This window comes from Pseudovirgaria hyperparasitica (genome assembly GCF_010093815.1).
Source record: "Pseudovirgaria hyperparasitica strain CBS 121739 unplaced genomic scaffold EJ05scaffold_5, whole genome shotgun sequence".
Taxonomy (NCBI): domain Eukaryota; kingdom Fungi; phylum Ascomycota; class Dothideomycetes; order Acrospermales; family Acrospermaceae; genus Pseudovirgaria; species Pseudovirgaria hyperparasitica.
In genome coordinates this window covers 854,425-876,600 of record NW_022985553.1, presented here as the reverse complement: position 1 = coordinate 876,600, position 22,176 = coordinate 854,425, and the positions used below count along the sequence as shown (strand labels likewise).

The window sequence follows — 22,176 nt, the reverse complement described above, 5'->3', positions numbered from 1 at the left end:
ACCTTACTACTTCACACCTACCAGCCAAAGATGGGCCATTCTACCATCCTTTGTCTCTATGCAATCTGAGTGATTGGTATTGGCAAAGCTCACATTTGCGTTGTTGTGCAGAGATACAGGCGCGCTTCTTAATTCACTTCACCTCATTTGTTTTGCTTCGGCTGTCTCATTTCAACACACCTTTATTAATGTGCTATCCAAGCTGGCTCACTTTCACCGACTCGGAGAAACATTAGCTCCGCCCCCCGGATTAGGCTCCAATCTTGTGACTCTGTTCATTGTTTTCACCTGCCACTGCAAGTTACCTTCCCTTTACCAGTTACCTCACCTTCTTTTGCAGCTACAACTGCCACCAGCACTACAGGGTGCGCCGGGGAGATGGCCAACCCTAACTCAACCGAAGGAGACGATCGCTTTGAATATGTAGCTATCTCTGCAAGAAGACATGAGCAGAACACGTTGTTGACTTGAGCTTTTAGGACGACCTTTGTGCCGATCGCCGGGAAAATACAATCGCCAGAGACTACGATCACCGCTACGTGAACGACCCTTCCGTTGGATTCGTTCCTAGTGAGCATCAACGGAGCAAACTGACTCTGCCTTGACTGACCCAGTGTGTAGGTCGTGCCTCTAGTGCAATTCGAGGTGGGCGTGCGAAGAGAGTCGATCGAGCCGTAAACCAGGGAGTTACGGAGTGGAACAGTACGCATTTGTCATTGTCTTCTCCTCATTTCAGTTGCTGATCTTGTGATAGCGTACGTCCCAGCTGATGAGGAACGTGATCATACAGCTGAGTCGCTTGGTGTCATCCATGGTGGTCAGTTGCATCGCATCAGACGTGATGGCTACACTGAGCCTCGCAGTTTACCGCCGAATGCTTCTCGTCCCATCGCATCGAATACGAACAAAGGTCCTCCAGTCCATCATAGAAACATTGATCTGGCACGTGCTTCACCAGTGCATCAACCTGCGCGCACTGCATCTAGCACAGTGGCCACTCAGACACCTCAAGGACCTAAATTGTTCAACCCTGAGCGAGCCATGGAGATGCTGAAAACTAAATCTGGACCTTCGCTCCACTCCGCTCACCAAGCAGCTTTACCTCACCGTCCCAAGGGACCGTCTGACCCATCTTCGCGCGGCGGTGCTTCGTCTAGCAGCCGCAAGTCAATGCCTCTCAGTGCTTCGTCTAGCAGCCGTAAGTCGATACCTCCCAGTGCTTCCATCAGCTACGTTGTTGATCCTACCGCTCGCCCAACGACTCGTATGTCACATCCTTACGCCTCCGACCGCAAGACAGTTCAGACGAATTTTCCCGACCATGGCGCCCGGCCTATCGCTTATGGTGTCGATCGTTATGTCTCTGACGGCGTCACGGATAAGCCGCTGCCCGCCGTAACCAACAGCAGTATCTCCAAGGACGAAGGTGTGAGGTATGAGAAGCTAGAACCGATTGACCCCAAGGACCCTAATGCTCCAGCTCCGCTTGCCCCTGTAAAGAAACCTATCGCTGAAATTGAGGCGCTCAACAAGGCATTGGACGCTACTGCCTCGGAAGTTGTTCCTCTGAGCGCTGAGCACGTCAATGACTGGTTTGGTATCGTTCGAGACACTGCAGACATCAAGGAGATGCTAACCCATGGTGTCAACTACCATATCGATTGCCGTCTCACCAATTGCCCCTTCGAGAAAGTGCCGTGCCAAATCCAGGCACACTATCGCATTGCGCTCGCGAAAGTCCACAAGCAGATGAGTGTTGGTATCGAGGAGAAAATTGCTAAAGCATGTAAGCTCCTCAGTGAGGGTCCCAGTATCACCCTATGCTCCTTAATATTGCTCGTCAACACTGACATTGCCTTAGCTCTTGTATCCCAGGCCCGCGCCTCCCAGAAGGCGCCTACAGGAAGAAGCGGTGTTCTCGGAGGTGGTTTGGATGCATCCCGCTACGCACGCTAGGTGACCAAACAGAATAATAAGATAGTAATAAAACAACAGTGGTCCACAGTGTATCAAAAACCTGCATGCAAATCTTTCGTCCGAGGCTTGAAATATGTTTTTGTTTTGTGAACATGATCTGTCTCAGTACCGTTGGAGCAGCTTGTCTTGTACATCCATATTGACATTGAATAATGAGTCGGATTTGGTTCAATCACTTATCACTAGGGAAAATTCTCATATAGCTAATACAGCTTTCGAGAGATTCAGTATGGTTATAATCAGTACACATAACTCTGTAAGCATAGATATGACTTCTAGTGTTTAAGCACTTATACCAAGAATTATAAGCCACCAGGCTTGACACCCCAATCGAACTGCAGCCAGCGCCTCGGGTGCCAGAAGTACATGCTGCCGTTCAGGATACGGACATACGCAGAGGCCGGAGTATAGTGAATTCGCTATGATATGCACGGGTACTTCGGTGGATGAGTGTCATAGTCTCAAGGAGAAGGCTTCATGACGGACGGAGCGTCCGTCAAGTTTCTAGAATGTCCTTGTTGTAATAGATGCGAGAAAGGGCGAGTGGGTTACGAGCTCGAATTGGCTAACACCCATCATGGACACAAAGAAGACGCCCAGAAATGGAGGCAGGAGATGATAATACTGTGAGCTTCGATGTTCGGCCAGTTGCTGTGGTACGATATCCCCTAAAACAACGACCCCGAAGCGATACTACTCCTGAGGGATATGCGATCTCGTCCTGGAAATCTATATTGGGCAAAATCCCGCCTACTATCTAGACTTCAACCAAAGAAGTGGATCATGACGAATACATCTTCGCTTCAGCCTAATTGGGGACGTTAGGATCGGAAGAGAAACCCTACGAGAGAAATTTCGAACTGACCAGTCTCGTCCAAAGGTCTGCTCCTGGAACAAGTCAGGACTTTTCACTATGTTGGACAGCTAAAGGATTTCAAACGGTGGACTAAACAAGTCATACAGTCCAGCTCGACCAGCCTCTGTTTTGATTGATGCCCTAGCAAGCCCCAATCAGTATCATGACCCTCGTATCCGCCAACCATGTGTCTGCTATAGCGTGGGTACTAGCAAACAGGGTTATGAGGTCGAACCTTGTCAAACCAACGACGTAGAAAGTGTAACGGTAAGCCATTTCCAGTTATGCAGTGCGATGATGGCGAATGGTAGAGTCCGTGTCTTACTATTCATTAAACGTACAGGTCGCTGATCCCGCGCAGCCGGGAAGAGTTCAGCGAGGGCAACATAGAGACTACTGTCACTGATCCAGGAATGCAAGTCTATCCTGTCGGCCTAGGCAGACAATGGAAACATATTGTATTGAGCATGCTGTGACTGGAAGGGATTTTGGGCCGTAAGTTGTTTGGCAAAGTGGCTGCGGCTGTGCATATACAGAGTGAGGCGATGGCTCTTGGATGTGCATGTTCAGCTGGGCCTCGTCATAATAACATGGTGCCCCTTACACTGCGAGTTGTGCACTAGAATTGTTGGAGCACTTGTTAGATAAATACTGGATAAGTTAATAATCGAGCTTCCAGGTTGCGAAAAAGACGCTAAGAGTAATATGGTTAGATCGTTTTAGGAGGCTTCTCCAGGCGGCCGGATGTCCCTTCCATCATTGCCTTTCCTGTTAATGTCAACTTTCGCGGCTTCACCAGCGCTCATTGACCCACACAGTACCTTCACAGATCGCAGATACATAAGATATCTGCAGGCGGTCTGGAGTCTGCTCTGCTAAACCTATAGAACTAAAACTTGGTACGTGCAAGTCATACAATCTACCTGTTTTGCTCTTAACCTGTCAGCTACCTCGCTCATCTTGCTAATCAACATCCTCAGACACCGTTCACATACAAACATCATGGCCGACATCGAAGACCGCCGTGCCGACGAGCACAACACTGCTGACAATGCAGATGAAGAGGTACGACTCCAACAGCCGTCCTTGACGACGCCACGGTTATCCCTACGCGACCACGGCACGCGGCGCAAACCCCACACCCAGCGCGCGCTTTACTTACAAACAGAAGAGCTAAATTTCAATAGGAGGAAATTCTCGCGATGAAAAAGCGCGTCCAGGAGATGGAAGCCGAAGCGGCGAAGCTCCGTGAGATGCAACAGTCTCTCGATCAGCGCACCGAAGACCTCCGTGAGAACAGAGAAGACATCGACGCACGGAGCATATTTGTTGGTAATGTCGACTATGGCGCCTCGCCCGAGGAGATCCAGTCGCATTTCCAGACTTGTGGCAGCATCAACAGAGTGACTATCTTGCTGGATAAGTTCACCGGACAACCGAAGGGGTCAGTAACATCCAAGAGCTGGGCATTCCCTTGAAAACACATTTACTTATGCTGGCTTTTTGCATTCTTTGCTTCGCATGGACAGGGCTACAGCGCCTGAGAACACTCAGTGCGAGGTCGTGCTATGTTTGCGTTTCCCATGCGCCGAAGATTGTATCTTACTTCTTCTCTTCATGCCCCAGAAAAATCTTCGCTACCTGGCAAGAGATTGGCAGTAAGAGATGGAGCGCTAATGAGCGTATGCAGGTATGCGTATGTGGAGTTCACTGAGCCCAGTCTTGTAGCTCAGGCCCTAGTCCTCAACGATAGCAACTTTCGGGGCCGACAACTCAAGGTTAGTGTAAAAGTCCTGTTTATTTGGTATGTACTGATCATAGTGAAGGTTGTTCCCAAGCGCACTAATCTTCCAGGCATGACGAGAGGTGGAAGAGGTAGTGGACGCGGTGGGCCACGAGGCGGAAGAGGAGGATATGGTGGACGAGGTGGCTATGGTGGTGACCGTGGATACGGAGGTGGTCGTGGTGGAGGGTAGGTCACTCTATTTCCTCACCATTATTTCTGAGTTCGTGCCACATATCGCCGCTCCATCCCTTTCAATCCTTTCATTTCACTTCCGCCAAAGGCGCACAGACAATACTAAATAATACACAGGTACCGCGGTGGCTATCGACCACGAGGACGTGGCTATGCACCATACTAGTTCACTTTGCGCAACGGGTTGAGGCGTTGACATGGAAATGATTTAGTTGCCTCTTACTTGGTCGGATTCGGAGACTGCTATTACTCTCGAACGGACCTGGCATCGTTTATTGTATACTAGAATAGGTCTTCTTCTTCTCCATAATCATCTTGCCAAACCTCATGTGTTCCGCTAAATTCTTCACTGCCCGTTATCCTAATTTTTACAAATCGTGAACCAGTCCATGCCGCATCGCCGTATCGCCAACAAATTGCAAGCGTCTCCTGCAAATCATCAACTGTGTCACCCCTAGTCCGCCTGCGCGGCCAAGTCACATTGCTGCACCCGCTTGCGTTCATATCAATCATGGTGCTGGATTCTCTTTGACTACTTGCTTGATCTTTTTGTCATATGCCACACGGTCCTTCTTGAACAGATTGTATGCATCTGCCTGCGCCGGGCTCTCGGGGTTTGGCTCGTCCAGTAGCGACTGGATCCCTAACAGGATCTCCTTACATGTAATAGCCGGTTTCCAGCCTTCTTCTTCATTGAGAATCGAAAGACACACGGTACCAGACGGGTAAACGTTCGGGTGGAACAACGGTGGCACAAATTTGCACTTGGGCGGCTTCGTCGGGTATTCTATACGAATGAATCAGTCATGATCCCTGGGATGATGAAAGTTAATAGGTGTGTACCTTCGGGAAAAGTCACTTCTAGCTTGAACAGGCCGCCTTCCCAGAGTGTTTTGTCCTTGCCTGGCACGCCGCATTCCCATTTCCTGAGATCGAGGATGCCTTGACTGGTGCGCGTGGGTCGGGCGTAGAATCCGAAAGGATGGTCTTTGCGCCATTGCTTCCTATACGTGGTATCAGATATTGTTCTTGCTGAGCGTGGTCGTGCAAGTCTTACCTCTCCTCGGTGAGGCGATTCTGGCACAGCGACATGTTGAGATCTAGGTTGCACTGCTGCTGGCGCAAGGCTGGATCTTGATTCTTTCGTGTGTGTAGACAGCGGTTGGAAGGAGAATGGAAAGAAGATCAGACACTATAAGACACGAGTGGCGGTGAATATACAGAGCGCGTAGGCGAACGGAGGTGAACAACGTATCTGTCTCTGCAGGTGAGATATAGGTCGTGGAGTGAACTTCGATAGTACAGATGGTAGGCAAGAAGTTCCAGGCACAGGGTCCACGCGGTGCCCACCTAGCCCAAAAGTGGAAGGGATCTGCGCATCGAGCATCCCTCCCCCGCCATCAGTCCAAGCTTCAGAGTCCCCGCTATTCTGTAGTTCGTGGTCGGCCTCGGGCTGTCGAATTCAGCTGGTAACCGAGACTTGAGGCATGACTTCACGGAGCGCAGCTTTACACGTCTTCAGCATAAAACCGTCAGCCCAGCATGGCCGAGAAAAAACCAGAGCAAACACTCATCGAGACGGCGCCTGACCCTGATGAGGACGATTTAGATGACCTGGACGGTACGAACAGAGGATCACATGCCAGGGGAAGGGGAAGCTAATCAAGGCGACGCAGACGTACTCGACGAGTTTGCGCACACGAAAATAGATTCGAAAGCGGAGGTCCCACAGGCTTCTGGGCCTGGGAGACCTGCCGAAACCACAGCCACGACTGCTCCGACGGAAGATTCACCATTCCATTTCGCGGACGATGACTTTCAGAAAGAGCTGCAGAAGGGTATGGCAGATCTGCTAGGGGAGTTCAAGGACTCTCCAGATATGAAAAAACAATTCGAGACCCTCATGAAGGAGCTTGGGGATGCAGCTGCCACATCAGCTGATGGAGGAAGTGAAGATACAGCTGTTCCTGGATCGTCAAATGCAGGAGACCCATCCGCGTCATCCAAGGCTACTGAAGCTTCGTTCCAAGAGACGATACGTAAGACTATGGAGCGGATGCAGCAATCTGGGGACCAAGCTAGTGCGGAAGCATCTAGCAGTGCTGATCTTGGGGATGACATGATGGCGCAGCTACTCGCAGAGATGGCGAAGGAGGGAGGGGGTGGTGAGGAGGGCTTCGCTAAACTGCTGACGGATATGATGGAAGAGCTCACAAACAAGGACGTCCTGTACGAGCCTATGAAAGAGTTAAGTGACAAGTTCCCGGATTGGATGATACAAAACAAGGACAAGGTCTCGAAGGAGGATTTAAAACGATATGAGCAGCAGCAAGTGCTCGTCGGGGAGATCACAGCTAAGTTCGAGGAGAAGAACTACAGTGACAAGGAGCCGAAGGCCAGGGAATATATTGTTGAGAGAATGCAGAAAGTTAGCAAAACTCCTATCCATGCAAAATTTCTTGCTAATATCGTTACAGATGCAGTCTGTAGGCGCACCGCCACCAGACTTGGTCGGGGACACAAATGCCGCCGCCGAAGCTCTTGCTGGTATGGACGAGGGCTGTCCGCAGCAGTAACAATTCATATAAATTTGTACAATCCATTAACGCCACATGACCATTTTCTAACTCCCCCATTCCCTGCCCGCTTGAATATGATGGAAGTCGGATGCTACGACGTGTCCATCTCGTCATCCACAGGTTTCGATAGCTCGGGCTCTCGTAAGATGCCGTGTTGATCCTCTTGGGTGGAGAGATAGTCCATGAATAAGCTGTCATAATCTTCATCATCACTACCAAAATGTGAAGGAAGTTGGTATGCTTGCTCTATATTTTCTTGGTCCTCTATAGCGGCCAGCATTGCGTCAAGCTCTTCCTGTTCTTGCCGGAGAAGGGCCTCAGCCTCAGCTTCTTCGTGATGTGAAGCCAGGGCCGAATTTAAACTTGACGTTTGAAATGATGGATGTGTTTGGTATGGCTGGCTGCTAAGCATGATCTCATCCTGTGGTTCGTCGTCTTCGGCGAATTCATCAAACTTTGGCGCGGAGCGCGCCTTCTCGGTCTCCCATTTCTTCTGCTCTTTCATGAAGTCCATCCTCAGGATCTAGTGAATGGTCAGCATCGACAGTTGCAGGAGTATGGCTATATTTCTTACCTGTTCGCCCTTCGCCTCCCAGTTCCGGTCCTCCCGGCCCTCTTTCACTTTTTTCAAGAATAAATCGCGTCTCTTATCGCGAACCTCCTCTCGGCCACGATTTATAGGAGCTTGCTTAATGGAGCGCTTCGAGTAGGGGACCTGCTGCTTCGCGTCTTGTGCTTGCGACATGATAGCAGAATTATACCGCCGCGGGCACGCATTGGAGGATCGTTCCGAGAGTGGTGACGAGCGGGCGGGTGCAAAAGATTGCGGCATGAACATCAACTGTGTCGCCAACATACTTGTCTGGAGTGAATAGGGATGTAGAATGTCCTGTGGAAGAGGTGGAGTGTTTATGCTCGTTAGAGGAAGGTTCAAAGGTTGTAAGACGCGCGTTACATCATCATAAAGTCGCGTCGATGGAGCTTAGCTCGGCACGCGTCGGGAAGCTCTAATACTCATGCCTGAGGCATCACGATCTAGATCCCTCAAAGCCCCCCCTGCTCAGCCTCGACCTGGGTTGTCTCATGTAATTTCGTATCACTTTTAGGTGAGAGCTGAAAGATGCCTGCGAATACTTCGCCTCCTTCAGATGTCTACAAGTAAATCGTGTTTCTAGTCTTTGTCCACTTGCTCTGTTTCAAAAACAAAACCCCAGATGCTTGTGACTCAATTCCATACAAGAATGAATCTGTCGCTATATCACATTTCAGTACAATAGGCATGGAGGCAATCGCCGCAGTTGGAGTCGCTGCATCAATTGTGCAGCTCGCCGGAGCTGGCCTGCAACTTTCCGTCATTCTTTACGAGTATGTCGACTCTGTCTCAGGGGCCGATAAGAGAATCAAAGCCATCGCTCGAGATGTAGAGCTTACATCTGCTGTCATTCAAGAGTTGGGTCATACGTTTTCACAGAATGGCACAGCCCAGGTCATGACTGCTAGCTCAATCCAGACTGCTGAAAGTGCAGTTAAGGAATGTCGCTATGTGTTTGATGAGCTTGAGGCGATCGTAGCAAGAAGCAAGGACAGCCGTATGGCCAAATTTACCATGCCATTCAAAGACAGCAAGATACAACTTCTACGTGCCAACTTGGACCGATGGAAAAGCACACTTCAACTTCTGATGCAGGCTCTTCTACACGCGCAAATGGTGCGAAACAAGTAAGATCAAGATCGCAACTAATTCCGTCGAAGATATTTCGATTGCTAATGAGTGCTCCAGTGATCAAGACAGGGCTGAAGTCCTGAGACAGCGGAAGGAACTAAAACGCCTTATAGAAGCTAAGAAGGCCGCTATCAAACGATACGAGGACACAATGAAAGCGACGAGTTCCAGTGAAGACAGCACACTCGTTGAGTAAGACATGAAGCTAGTGATGTATTATCGTTGTACTAATGTGAAAAAGGGACTTAGAGCCCCCCGAGCGGATGCAGCCTGGTCCAAAGGCTATGCCTAGCCTGGGTATCAAAACCTTCACTGCCTTTGTGTCTAGTCTTGCCGTACCAAACAAGGACAACGCCAACCACAACGACTTGGAGAATTTGAACCGAGATTTGGATCTCAATGCGAGCGTTGATCAAGAAGGCAACACCATGAGCATTGACAAAACCCTTACAACACCTGGTGTTGGTAGTCCTAAGTTACTGAGGACTGGACGTGACAAACGAGGACTGATCACGAACGAGTCCCTCGCGCTTTGTATACAGCACATCCAGTCACTTCTCCAAAATATCGAAGTGGTAGAAAGCCAGCTCGATCAGTATGCTGGACAGACTACTCAGACCATCGAGGCCGAGATGCAATTACAAGCAGCATATGCGAAGACCCGAGATGCTCTAGACACAATCATCGATGGCACCGAGAAACATTCATCTACCAATAAAATCAAGGTAGCTACCAGATCCAATGTTCTATCCATGCATTAGAAAGAGTAGGTCTGGCTAACCTAATGACAGTATAATCAGAGAGCTTCTTCGTGCGGCTATTGCGATAACAGGGGGATTTTATGCATCCACGTCGGTATCGAAGCTCGATCGAAAGGCCACAAAGCATCCACACGTTTGGCCTATATGCGCGGGTGTAGAACGTGTAGAGCCGACAGAAGGAAGGTAGGTCCAAAAAGATGTACCCCATCTTCAGGGATTTCAAGCACCAATGGGTCCACTGACAGGTCCTAGTGCGATGACGAGACTCCCCGGTGTGGTCGATGTGTTCGCAGAGACCTCTCTTGCGAGTATAGGGCGTCAAAGCCTGACGGTAAGCAGGGCTTGCCATATGGTAGGGATGTCTCTTCAGTACCACGCAATGTTTCGTATGATGTTGATATTCCGAATGGCACATACCGTGAACCGAGCCGAAAGGATCCTGAGTATAGGGGCCGAGGAGTAGCTCAAGTGAGTCTTGCCAGCGCTACCGTGGCCGGTCTTGTGGAACGTAGGTCAAGAACCCCCCCATTTGATCGTCGTACTCTGGTCACTCGGCCACCCAGCCTCCACGAAAGACCAATTGGCACCGACCATAGAATATCACGCCTATCAAACGTTTATGGAAATGGAGAATCTTTGAGGGGGTTTCCAGACCCGGGGTTTTTAGATTCTCCCCAGCGGCCTCCATACTCTCAGATGTCTAGTGTATTGCCCAATGTGGCGACAGTATCTGCACCATACCAGCCACCTATCGCACTTCATGCACTAGAGCGGCATCCTGCACGTTACAGTACGATTCCATCTCCAGAAATGGTGGGAGAACGTGAATGGGGGCGTGAAAGCTGGCATGAATCCATCGGTCAGTCACCTCCGCCACACCCCAGGCCCTCGGTACAACATCCAAGGTCATCCCAGGGGCCAGAGACATCCTATTCTTCCGTTGAACCGGAATCAGACAAACGTAATCATAGGATTAGAGAAAATCGCGCATTGCGCCACAAGTCGCATATCATTTTCAATGAGATAGATTCTACTGCCGCCGGAAAGAGCACCCCCTCCACTTCGATCAGGATCCCACAGACGACGGGAAATGAACGAAACCGTCGTCGGTCATCCTCGGCAGCCAGCTCTTCCCCAGCTCCTCAATGGATCCAGTATAAGCCTGACGAGCATAGAAACGGTCGCTTAATGCCAGAATCCCTAGATTATAACAAATACACGTCTCGACATACTCGTGGGCGTTCTGGTCCTCTTACTCCTGCCGCTCGTGAGGCAGCTCAAGCTCTCCGTACGATGAAAAATTGTGACTCTTGTCGCCGTCGCAAAATTAAGGTTAGCTACACATCGCTGAAACCTGCCGATTCTAATCTTGTCACTCACATCACGATTAGTGCGATATACAAACGCCTTGTAGAAACTGCGTCAAGAGTTTCGAGCGACACGCACGCGTACCACCTTGTCGAGGGGTGGATGTTCAGTCGCAACATGTAGAGGCTCTGCATTCTATCAAGCCACCGACAGAGCAAGAAGCAAAACCGAATATTGGAGTGTCTGCTGCTGCTTCTCACGTTACAGGCCCCGAGACGTATATTTGTTGCGATCAGTGTCGACAGCGCATATGGAACGAACACTTGCACTGCAACCTCTGTGACGATGGCGACTACGATCTTTGCAACACCTGCGCCAAGGCTGGTTTACATTGCTATGATCCGAGTCATCACATGGTCCAGAGACAGATTAGTAGCGGACAGGTGGTTGACACCGCTCTGAAATACTCCAGAGGACCAACCAAAGTCCGACAGGGCAGCATGTCGTTAGGACAATTTCTCGAAAACCAGGATTTGGGGGAATGGGCGGACGAGATGAACTCACTGGGGACCCCCGTTGAATCTGCCACATTGGGACATAGCACCAGTTCGAAAGATGCCGAGACCTATCCACACGGCCCCCGGTTGCTCTCTCCTACACAATCGGCAATCCCAGAACGGCTGAGCTTTGGCGGCCAATCAGCTTCCACATGCCCAGAGTATGGTTTCGGGTCAAACTCCCCGGCTGTCCCAGCTCTACACGAGCGAGAGCGGGCGTCATACACTATGGCTTCGGCGGCGGCAGCTAGGTTATCACACGAAGCACCTACTTCCACAGATTTTCCATCCGAAATCCCTGTGCTCAAGTCCGCAGGACCAACTTGGAGTCGTGAACGATTCAAACAACAGACCGGCCTTCCATTCTCAAGCACAGAAATAGCCTCGACACAGAAGATTGACGATACAAGGACCGGCAATGAGAGACCGTCGAGCCAAAATTCCGTATATGACAGTCCTTACCCACAGTCACGCGATGGTCAGTCTGATGTAGATGTGGAAATATACGACAGGGAAAATACCGACTCCAGCTCTACCGACAGAGCACAATCTCGAGGACGATCCAGGGGTACCGATGAAAGTGATAGACCAGATTCGATACACCGCCTTCCACGAAGTCGGGGCCGGTCCGAGACTATGCTATCAAGGTCTTATTCTTTTGGTAAATATCAAGGCACAGTTCGTGGAGCAGCTGCAGCAGCATGCGGTCCTAGCGTATTGAGTCCACTTCCCGGGTCCGATTTGACTAGAGTGGATGCTTCACAACAGGCTGACGGAGAGAGTGACGACGACGAGTTAGACGAGTTGCTGCGTGAATGGACAAATGTTGGAGAAGATGAATTGGCAAAAGCATATCAGCCTTGAGACTGATAATTTCGTCATTGCCCTGAGGGGCGCTACTCTCCTACTACGAATGGTCGCTCGATACGTAGGCGGCTATTAATTACAATACAAGTCATTCTACCCAAGATAAGCCCGTCAGTACCACACAATAGTTCGGTCGGATATGATGGTATCGCCACTAGCAATTCTACTCTGCTGGCCTCAGCACAGCATCCCTACACAGCACTACTACGTTCTTGAAAAACCTCCTCCATTCCAACGGATCGCCTTTCTTACGCTCGAAGCTAACCTGCAAGAATTCTGTCCCCAGCCTCTCGACAACGATCTGACCGTTCAGACCTTGGCTCCGCCCATCAACCGTTTTGACTCTAATCCAAACCATGGTTTCCTGCCCCGTTAATTCCCTGTCACCAAATGCTGGGATTGGTACACCAAGGCGGTGCAACGCTTCTGACAGAAGTGGCAAAAGTAAAGAGTGTTTCAGGGCTGACACAAAGCGCGTGAGCGAATGCGACGGCACGATATCACCGAACTTGCGCGCCGCCTGTGTGAGAGATAGAGGGACGGATGGATTTTGCGAGAATTGGCTGAGTGAGAGGTCTTCATTGAAGCGAGTCATGAGGCTCACATCCGGTATGATGTATGTTGAGCCGTTCGTCACAGGCTGACTTGCAACCGGTACAGGCCTCTCCCAGTCAAAAGGCGTGTCTGAAGTAGGCGTTTCTGGCTGAGTGGCCGCAAGCCGTGATATGTGTTCTGCAACAGGCGTATCTATTTCCATTGAGTCATGCTGCGAGTTGCCTCGTTGCTGTGATGTAGATATGGGCGCATTGACGTCGACGTGAAGCGATTCCATCATTTGTGTCGCCATATTGATGGGATCTGCGGCTTTACCTGAAGCTGAGAGGAATCGGTTTTGGCGGGTGTACCAGGGGTGTGTGCGAATTTCATCGAGGGTGAAGCGTTTGTGAGGATCAACTCTCAGCATGCCACGCAAGAGTGATAGGATATCTTGTGGAAGCTTCTGCCATAGCTCGTCGGTGGTATGGCCTTTAGTCGTTACGTATTCTTGGAACTCATAGCTTCGTGCCGTAGGTTCATCCCAAGGTGTGTTCCCAACAAGTAAGACAAAAAGCACAACACCAACGGACCATATATCGGCGATATTAGCTGCGTATCCCACATCTGAATTGCCACTGTTTCTCAATTTCTTTCCAGAAACTATCTCCGGTGCAATGTATGGTGGACTTCCGCAAACTGTGGTGCATAATCTTGTCTTTCCTGACTTCTCAAACAGCGCCGCGAGTCCGAAATCTGCCAGTTTCAAATCTCCATCTGCGCTCAGTAGCACATTTTCAGGCTTGAGATCTCGATGTGCCACACCCATGCTGTGCATATATCCAACTGCACTTAATAGTTGTGTGAAGTAAAAATGTGCAATGTTCTCTCCCACACCTTCGTCTGCCTCAATCTTGTCGAACAGGTCGCCCCCGTCAGCCAATTCCATGGCTATCCATGTCCAGCAGGCATCTTCACCAGAGCCAAAGCATTGTATTATATTGTGGTGTTTCCCGAGATATTCGTGCAGTGTGATTTCAGTCTTCAATTGCTTCGGGGATAGCTTGCCTTGGGTGTGGGCATGGCGTTTATTAATGAGTTTTATTGCTATGATTGGAGCAGGCTTGTCGAGCGGGCAGGCTTTTCGTATCCTGCGACGTACGAGTTAGAGCAATGCTAGTCCCTCGTTGAGCTCATATATGTCATACGATGCGTATGCGCCCTGGCCGATTGTCTTCGAGACGAAGCGGAAGGGAAGATTGGTAGGCAGCGGTGTGACTTGAGACTTTGCGCAATTTAGCAACTGGCTATCGTGAGACCGTGGATACTACTCACATCTGTCGGTGGGGCACCCATATTCTCAAAGAAGGGCTTGACATGTAAGAGTTACTGAATGCTGTTGGCATGAACATGAGGTTGTTTTGGTTCGCGAAGGGTGCCAACCTTATCGATAAGAAAGTCGCGTGGGCAAGATAAGGGCGACGCGCCTTTCGCCCATCCATCATCCACTGTTAAATAGCAGTACTAATAGCCCCTGGGGAGCAGAGGGGCCGGGGCCGCGCTAGCTATCACATTTGATACACACGAGCACTTTCAAATCTTCTTCTACTTTCACACCATCTCCTCGCCCTTCTCCCTCATAAAAGGGGACACATTCATTTCAGATGGACTGATTTCCTTTCATAGCGGCATTGAATCATATAACACACAGGCCCTATTATCAGTTGTTATTCAAGCCATTTCGAGGGTACTCTGACTTAACATCACGCGCCGCGTTTCATCTTTGATGTTATAAAGGTAGCACTATTGCTCTATCATCAGCTGGCCCTCGATGTGGGTGTCCTACACCAATTATCTTCTGCCTTACAGGCAATAAATTTTTCTGTTCCGGATGGGTTGCGTCTATTTGCCGTTCAACGTCTCTTTTAATTTTTCGGTCTCTTGGGACGGAACAACGTTCTTACATTTACCGTTACGTCTCAAACTCCTAAGACCCCTTGAATTGTGTGGGCCTCTTGACGGAGAGACTTCCAAGCTGTCAAGTTGTTCGTCTATCTCAAGCCCGTAATCAATCTTAACATATACTACTGTTCCCTTCTTACTCCTGTCTAGTTTAATGCCCAATCGATCCAGTGGCGGTCTTTTCATAGTTCCATTGGCTACGCCGCATACCTCTTGCAGGTTAGAAAGGCCACGTACCGATTATGTACGTGCTCTGGATAGGTTTCTTTCCTCCTAGTGCTTCTAGATTCCAGTAATAGTATCTGGTCCTGGAATTCCTGTATACCTTTGTTCAATTTACGTAATGTCCAGAAATCACTCTCTTGTTTCCTTTCTGCTTTTTGCCTCCTTTTTCCTATGATGCCATCTTGAGGGAGTCGGAAGCTGAGTTTATTAGCAGATATGTGTGACCCGTTCAATTCTTGCGAGTCATTGGGTTCTAGTGCTATGAACGATGTTAGTACCCTACATCGGTGATAAGTATGACAACTCACTACGATGCTTCTCCATCAAGTCTTCTACAGATCCAGGCTAGGCGGTGGTGGTCATCGTGTGGAGCGCGAATTGTACGCTGCAATACACCGTTTCGCTGTAGATGTCAGTAAAAACAACGGCTTGTTTCACACGGTTATATGACGAAGGCTTAATAATCTCCGTATATGGAGCAAACAGAAGCGCTCGAGCGAAATTCCCTTGTGGAAACTGCCAAAGCAAGAGTGATGGAGACGCAGAAAGATTCTCGGTCTGGAGACACCAGGAAGTCTTGACATGACACTAGCCAAGTGAATGCAGACTTTTTGGCATAGTACGCTCGTGGAACCTTCACCAGCCGTTGCCTACCCGTTCAAATTCCTAGCCGTTTATATATTGCGGCAAACAATTGATTTCGTTCACGGGTTCTCTGACGGTTTTCGGGGGGATGGCGAAGTCGTAGTACTGGTTGTCTCCCGGCAGTGCCACCACGGATGTCATACAGGAGGTTGTAGGTTCGATTCCTACCTCGTGAACCACTTTTTGGCATTTTTGCTAAGATATTCAACTATCTTTTATGATGCCATCTATTTCTTTTCATTGTTACAGTCTAGGAGTTATAACATAGTACTTCTGGGGCCAACTACGTGTCCCACGATCTCACGCATGATATCAGATGGCAATAAAGACGAGAATAAAGACACTTTCTCAGCATTAAAGATCTTCTTGGTAGTGATGCTCCAAATACGATGAATAGCATGGCTGCGTACGACTTTGAGCTGTACCGGATATGCAGTTGTACTACTTGTAGCCGTACTCGTCGAAGATGTAACGTCACAGGCCACACGAATAAGAAACTTATTCCTTGGTATTATAGAAGAGATCAAACTTGACGTACTCGTCCACGTTCCAAATTACGACTTTGGCTCTTCCTGCAGCTCTCTCGCTAAGCTACCTTGGTCCCCGATTGATTCATCACTTGCGACCAGATTTTCAATGTCCGAAGCATTGGGAAAGACTGAAGATACGGAATCACTCGATGCTTACACAACACGAGCGCATACCAAATATACCAAAAAGCACCGAGGAGGGGGACTAGAATATCAATGAGGTGAAGAGTCTTACGTATTAGAATATAGAATACCATGAGGAGACCTGGCATTAAATCAAGTAAAGTTCGGTAAATAGAGATAGTCTCTGTAAGAACATTTCTTAGTAGAAGTAGGAGTATCATATTTGGTGGAATGAGGGTGTGTGTGAGCGAGAAGATTGATAAGAGTTGTTTGGGAGCTATGCGGCTCTATTATGAGAATCGAACATAGTGTTATAATACTCTGGCGCTGTTAATTTACACTATAGCAAACAAAGCTGGAAATACCACTCTTAGGAGGCAACCCATCGTTGTGCATATCTAAATTGAGTACATTTCTGACCTCGAAGCTATAGTCTACATGAATCAAAGTACCACGAATCTGGTGTTCAGTCGATGACCAATATTGGAGATGACAATATTGATCTCCCAGAAGTTATCGTATTTAGGACGACGATAGCCTCCTATAAAGTCTGACTGAAGGATCGCAGTCAACATTCGTCATCATTCAAAACAAGAACAAATACATCTCTGTGTAATGTTGTTTTCCAATCTATATATATTTCTACATCAAACTTTATCTATTTTCTACCGTATCCCTTCTGATATGATGTGCCTATTGTATTACTCTATCAACCAGTATCACAACAAACCAATCTTCTGACTACTGTTTTCAGCCGAGGTAGGTGTTCTTTATTCAAAATCTCGAGTATCGTCATCAGCGCAAATGTGCTCTCTGAGTCATTTAGCAGTACGAAGAGCATCATGTGAGCTATCTACAGACGTCTCTTGCAATAAAAAAAGGCTTTTCATAAGAATCGTGACCTACTTGGATCCTCGTCTGGATTTCCAATTTTACCATGGATAGTGACGAACACTTACAACCATTCTGTTGTAGAAGGCAATTACGCTACAAAACCTGCCTGAAGCTCGAGTTTCAGAGATCTTGCAACACACTAAGGTTATCCGCGCTAGACGAAAAGGAATCAATGTTGCGTATTTCAAGAAAGAGTAAATGCTGAGAGAAACTCATTTGTTTTTGCGGTGTGGAGTTGCTCGGACATACGTCGCCGTTCCTGGGAATCCTGGGGTACATGTCAGACCCAACGTTCACTTCATGATCGACCTACCGGATCGGCCCGGAAATAGTGATCTGCGCTTCACGCTGATGACCCCCATCTGCGCGTGTCTGACTAACTGAAGGATGCATCTCCAGGCCACCTGTCTCTTTCGTCAGCATCCTGATCCTGCACCTCATCCTCGAATACCTTGCTTGTTCCACGTACAAGTACCCTGGAAGCTAGACGGACAGTCATGCCTCAGCAAAGAGAACTTACACCTCCGAGGTATGCGTTGAGATTGAGTGAGGCAATTCTAAAAAGAATCATAGAGTTGCAGCGTTTGAGATGGAGAATGCAGACATGCGGTGTGCCGATCGCATCCGCATCAGGTATAGAAAGACGACGGTGGTAGGGCGTGTATGGTGACATGGCGGTGTTTCGAATGTCCATCCATGAACCATGCTGTAAACGAGTAAGCTCCAACTTCCAACATTCGGACGTACGCCGTCGAGGTGCGTGCATTGCGGCAGTGTTTGGCGGTGTCGTACAGATTCTTAAATAACAATGCGCCCTTACGTCGTTATGCATGCGCGTCCTCTAGCGTATATTGCTCATTCATTCATTTTGTAGCAAAGTACCCAGGATCGGCCGCAAACCTTCCAGTCGTTTCACTTGACTTTGTGCCGGCCCGCAAGGATTCGTTATCTACTTCAAGTCCTCAGCCAAACAATTCACAGCAACTTCGACAACCCGACCCGTGCCCGTTGTGCACACAATCAACATGGCGCACTACCACCGAAGTCGCAGATTCTCCGACATGACCAATGTAATACCCTCATATCCGTCTGAACATAGTTCTCGCCCTCATCTTCAATTTCAAAATCTCCCTCCTCCACCACTCCATCACAAACCAAACTACGCACCTCCATCTTTCTCACCACCTAGGGCCACAGCTGTCGCGAGTATGGCCAAACGCAAATACACCGCACACGAGCGCCAGGCTTCCTACGATCTCATCGACGACCTACTAAAGCAATCCTACGATGAATTACACATCCGCTGTGACGCGCGAATTATCCTCGTCTCCAACGAAAGCATGAAATTGGTCGCAGAACCGATTCACGGTACGGAGGACATCGATCTCGATCTAGTAGACTACGAGGCGCTGGAGGATATTGTCCGAGACGGAGAATACGACCAACCGTACTACTACAGTAAGGGCGTACGGTTGATGTTCCGCAAAAGTACGTCTACGTAACCAATCACTTTCTCCGTGAACCCAGGACATCCTGAATCAGACCCTAACAATACTATAGTTGAAGGAGCACACAGACACAAAAGTGCTGATCCGCCACGCGAGCGTCAGCATACTCGAGACCGCCACGGACCTTCAACGGAGCAGAAGAAGGGTGTTAAGGTTACTGCCTCACCGTCGCCAGCAAAGCAAGCTCCTGCAGAGAAGACGCCAGAGGAGGCAGCTGAGGCGAGAAAGCGCGATAAAGTCTTTACCTATGGACCCGGGATTGCTGTCGCGCTTGCTGGTGTACTAGGTGCTTTAGCTGCACGATGACAAAGGGGATGAGAGTTGAATGTGTTGACCCACGGCCAATCGATCTCAAGCGGCATTTTGGAAGCTAGAGAGGCGTGATAGGCGGCGTAAGGAGTTTTTGGGGTTCGATGAGATATCATGGCTAAGCGAAGGCTATATCAAGGCATAGCTTGCGAGGTTCATATTTTGCTAGTGAGATGTAGCTATTCTCTTGCTACTCAATGGTCAATACTTCGATTGCCAATGTGCCGCTACAACTACTATGAAATTCTTCCATTGCTAGACCCTTGTGCTTGACACAGAGTCATACACACCTCGGAGTCCACTTCACCCTCAACCGCGAAACATTCCCCCCAATCCCTTAATCATCAGTATTTTCATGCTATTCGACCTTCTGATACATCTCGCAAACATCGAGGGGTTGTCACTGTGATGGGTAGCTTTCTACCTACGTTTAGTGCATCCAAATTAGGGTACAGTTGAACCCGGCAAGAAGAATACACAACTAGACAGAGTCGATCGGTATCAAACATGATCAGATAGCATCTCGTACATGAGCTAAAGCTTGGGGATCATATTGGCCAATGACAGTCATGCGTACACACAAGTCAGTGACCTCCTACTCTGTTGTCCAATAAATCGGTGCTGGTATCATTCCTTTATCATGGTCTTGTCTCTTTATACTGCCTTTTGTGGAGCATTTTGATATCAATGAAGAAGTCACAAGGCAGCCAGAGTGTTTGCGGGTCCTTAGGGATCAACAAAGATTCCACGTGCAGGGAAGAATTATCCAGGACACTAAACAGACAGGAGAACTTTATATGCTCTGGCGAGGATATGTACGAGGCATACTTAAATATAAGCATTGACGTAGTGAAAGTGACTCATATCTCCTACAAGCACTAGAATATACAATTCTTCGACAGGGACATGCCAATAGATCCACCGTTGAGTATACTGTAACTAGCCTTTAGCGAAATCGGCAAGGAGAAAGCAATTATTAGCCCTAATATAAGATAGGTGAAACACTTCGTGAATAACACACAGGATAGACATAGATTTGGCTCTCTACAAACGGCCATGTGGAGGGGGACTATTCAGTTTAGTGCCGATATACAACACTGTATATGCGTTTTTGCACCGTATCTCCTCGGAACTTTCTCTCAGTGACAAATTTCGAGCAATTCGTTGATGTATGTTAAAAATCTGTGACCGGAGCATATTGCGCTGCCAGACCATGTAAGGTTCGTTCGTGTTTCTACAAACGAAACTTGACGCGACCGGGAAGCTGTAGTCTTTGACCAAAAGATAACTTTTGATACTTGCCTCATGCACTGTCAAGACCATATGACTATACTTGATAACCGCTTATGGTTGGTAATAAACATCGAATACCATCAATACATAGAACCGAATGCCACACCTCATATGTATAATGCTCGAAGCTACGTAACATCATGATAATCATCCTCAAGAACAAGTAATCAGAGTCGGTAACAAGCTTGTTCGATCTACCCCTTGTTTTACAAGATTATCAATTTTGAGTCGGTTCTGCTCCCACGCAACCCATGCCGCAGCTTGTAGAAAGCAGTCTGCAAGATCGTCTTTCTTGGTCATGTCCAAGTCCGGATCTGTTACCTCACTGTCATCGAGTTTTTTCTTCCTTCGAGCACCCGCGCAGAACGCATTGCGTACTCGTTCGGCCTGCTTCGAAAAGGTAATCTCGATGGGCTCGTTCACTGTCATGCTACTTTCAGATTTGCGAGGTGGTATAAAGTATACGTATGTATCTGCTGAGAACCACTCTCGAACTACAGCGATTTTGTCTTTCTTCTCGATCTTCTTTTTCTTCCGTGCTTTGCCGACCTCAGCACACGTTGATTCCGTTTGGCACGTGCTGCTGTCGACCCAAAACTGGCCCACGGCTTTAGGCGCCACAGGAAATGCATTGAATCTAGGCAAAGCTTTACCACTTCCTGACTCACGATTCAGTGTTTCCAAGACTGCCCAAAGCATGCTTTCAAGCATATTGACTCTGATGGTCCACTCCTGCACAGCAGAGCCATTTGCTTGGCGGAAGTGCTGTCGCTCGATGAGAACAATCGATGGCTCATTAGGAAGAAGCTGGTTTTTCAAAAGATCATAGGCTCTAGTTGCCAGTGATGGTGGGTAGAAAATGTCGTCCGGTACTGATTCTTGCCCTGGAAGCGCAGATTTATTCTCGGTGGTGGACACGGTTGATGCGCCTTCGAGCTTCGTCAGATCGAAGCGTTGCCACTTCTCAACTTGCAAAGATATCGTAGGCTGAGTCAGAGATTCCAGTTTGACATCAACGATGCAATATGCCAAGTTTTTGATGCCCATGTCGATGCTTAGGATCCGCGCACAATTATTCTTCCACTGAATGCGAGGTTGGGTCATCCCAGCCTCGAATCGATCCGTGAGTGCAGGCTTCGGCCCCGACTTTGCGAGGCCGAGCAATCCACATAGTGATGCGAGGTTCACATTTGTGAGAGTAGGCGCTTTCTTGAGTAGCTTCGATGCAGCTTTCTTCACGGCCATAGCCTTCCTGCAGGCTGGCTCGCGATGAAGTGAGGACTTTGGCGATGAAATATCATATTCAATGCTGCATCAGAGCGAAGATGGTTGCAAGTCTGGATGGTGAATACGATGTTGACACTTACACTTGGTTCGACAAGGAGAAGGTTTGGCTGATCACGTGATGCACGAGCTCGGCACCATTCGGACTTTGGCCAATCACGACGTCCCAGAAGTCAGACGCAAATCGACGACCTCATCAAAGAATCCCATTACGACGTTCCAACCAACGCGACCTTCCGATCACGACATCGACCGACCGCAGA

General features: G+C 48.7%; 11 protein-coding genes across 11 annotated transcripts; 6 read left to right on the top strand and 5 right to left on the bottom strand.

Annotated features, from left to right (window-relative positions):
* Positions 1-378: 378 nt before the first annotated feature.
* On the top strand, positions 379-1,956 carry EJ05DRAFT_484652 (uncharacterized protein; the record flags this gene model as incomplete). The annotated part of the gene is made up of 5 exons (XM_033745360.1): positions 379-423; positions 480-570; positions 622-702; positions 755-1,786; positions 1,862-1,956. The coding sequence occupies 5 exons, from the start codon at positions 379-381 to the stop codon at positions 1,954-1,956; spliced, it is 1,344 nt and encodes a 447-aa protein (XP_033602188.1).
* A 1,662-nt stretch (positions 1,957-3,618) lies between these two features.
* Positions 3,619-5,160, top strand: EJ05DRAFT_307959 (RNA-binding domain-containing protein). The gene is made up of 6 exons (XM_033740667.1): positions 3,619-3,732; positions 3,814-3,898; positions 4,021-4,277; positions 4,524-4,611; positions 4,660-4,711; positions 4,929-5,160. Exons 2-6 carry the CDS (start codon positions 3,836-3,838, stop codon positions 4,997-4,999), a joined length of 531 nt encoding a protein of 176 aa, XP_033602187.1. The 5' UTR covers positions 3,619-3,732; positions 3,814-3,835; the 3' UTR covers positions 5,000-5,160.
* A 160-nt stretch (positions 5,161-5,320) lies between these two features.
* Positions 5,321-5,903, bottom strand: EJ05DRAFT_492380 (ubiquitin-conjugating enzyme; the record flags this gene model as incomplete). The annotated part of the gene is made up of 3 exons (XM_033746029.1): positions 5,321-5,598; positions 5,655-5,815; positions 5,869-5,903. 3 exons carry the CDS (start codon positions 5,901-5,903, stop codon positions 5,321-5,323), a joined length of 474 nt encoding a protein of 157 aa, XP_033602186.1.
* Positions 5,904-6,450: 547 nt separating this feature from the next.
* On the top strand, positions 6,451-7,387 carry EJ05DRAFT_484649 (Pex19 protein; the record flags this gene model as incomplete). Its single annotated transcript, XM_033745359.1, has 2 exons — positions 6,451-7,239; positions 7,289-7,387. 2 exons carry the CDS (start codon positions 6,451-6,453, stop codon positions 7,385-7,387), a joined length of 888 nt encoding a protein of 295 aa, XP_033602185.1.
* Positions 7,198-8,337, bottom strand: EJ05DRAFT_509445 (uncharacterized protein). Its single transcript, XM_033748097.1, has 3 exons — positions 7,965-8,337; positions 7,289-7,913; positions 7,198-7,239 (listed from the first exon to the last, which is right to left on the bottom strand). Exons 1-2 carry the CDS (start codon positions 8,244-8,246, stop codon positions 7,482-7,484), a joined length of 714 nt encoding a protein of 237 aa, XP_033602184.1. The 5' UTR covers positions 8,247-8,337; the 3' UTR covers positions 7,198-7,239; positions 7,289-7,481.
* Positions 8,338-8,363: 26 nt separating this feature from the next.
* EJ05DRAFT_307831 (uncharacterized protein) lies at positions 8,364-10,352 on the top strand. The gene is made up of 5 exons (XM_033740665.1): positions 8,364-9,109; positions 9,171-9,305; positions 9,355-9,838; positions 9,905-10,057; positions 10,120-10,352. The coding sequence occupies exons 1-5, from the start codon at positions 8,670-8,672 to the stop codon at positions 10,132-10,134; spliced, it is 1,227 nt and encodes a 408-aa protein (XP_033602183.1). The 5' UTR covers positions 8,364-8,669; the 3' UTR covers positions 10,135-10,352.
* EJ05DRAFT_307832 (uncharacterized protein) lies at positions 10,353-12,654 on the top strand. Its single transcript, XM_033740666.1, has 3 exons — positions 10,353-11,206; positions 11,266-11,818; positions 12,522-12,654. Exons 1-3 carry the CDS (start codon positions 10,571-10,573, stop codon positions 12,536-12,538), a joined length of 1,206 nt encoding a protein of 401 aa, XP_033602182.1. The 5' UTR covers positions 10,353-10,570; the 3' UTR covers positions 12,539-12,654.
* Positions 12,655-12,686: 32 nt separating this feature from the next.
* EJ05DRAFT_307714 (kinase-like protein) lies at positions 12,687-14,691 on the bottom strand. The gene is made up of 3 exons (XM_033740664.1): positions 14,476-14,691; positions 14,349-14,425; positions 12,687-14,291 (listed from the first exon to the last, which is right to left on the bottom strand). The coding sequence occupies exons 1-3, from the start codon at positions 14,494-14,496 to the stop codon at positions 12,770-12,772; spliced, it is 1,620 nt and encodes a 539-aa protein (XP_033602181.1). The 5' UTR covers positions 14,497-14,691; the 3' UTR covers positions 12,687-12,769.
* Positions 14,692-16,461: 1,770 nt separating this feature from the next.
* On the bottom strand, positions 16,462-16,900 carry EJ05DRAFT_307702 (uncharacterized protein). The gene has a single exon (XM_033740663.1). It carries the CDS (start codon positions 16,844-16,846, stop codon positions 16,559-16,561), a length of 288 nt encoding a protein of 95 aa, XP_033602180.1. The 5' UTR covers positions 16,847-16,900; the 3' UTR covers positions 16,462-16,558.
* A 1,644-nt stretch (positions 16,901-18,544) lies between these two features.
* Positions 18,545-19,333, top strand: EJ05DRAFT_484645 (uncharacterized protein; the record flags this gene model as incomplete). Its single annotated transcript, XM_033745358.1, has 2 exons — positions 18,545-19,007; positions 19,080-19,333. The coding sequence occupies 2 exons, from the start codon at positions 18,545-18,547 to the stop codon at positions 19,331-19,333; spliced, it is 717 nt and encodes a 238-aa protein (XP_033602179.1).
* A 1,191-nt stretch (positions 19,334-20,524) lies between these two features.
* EJ05DRAFT_536976 (ribonuclease H-like protein) lies at positions 20,525-21,973 on the bottom strand. Its single transcript, XM_033749353.1, has one exon. The coding sequence runs from the start codon at positions 21,872-21,874 to the stop codon at positions 20,783-20,785; it is 1,092 nt and encodes a 363-aa protein (XP_033602178.1). The 5' UTR covers positions 21,875-21,973; the 3' UTR covers positions 20,525-20,782.
* Between the last annotated feature and the right edge of the window lie 203 nt (positions 21,974-22,176).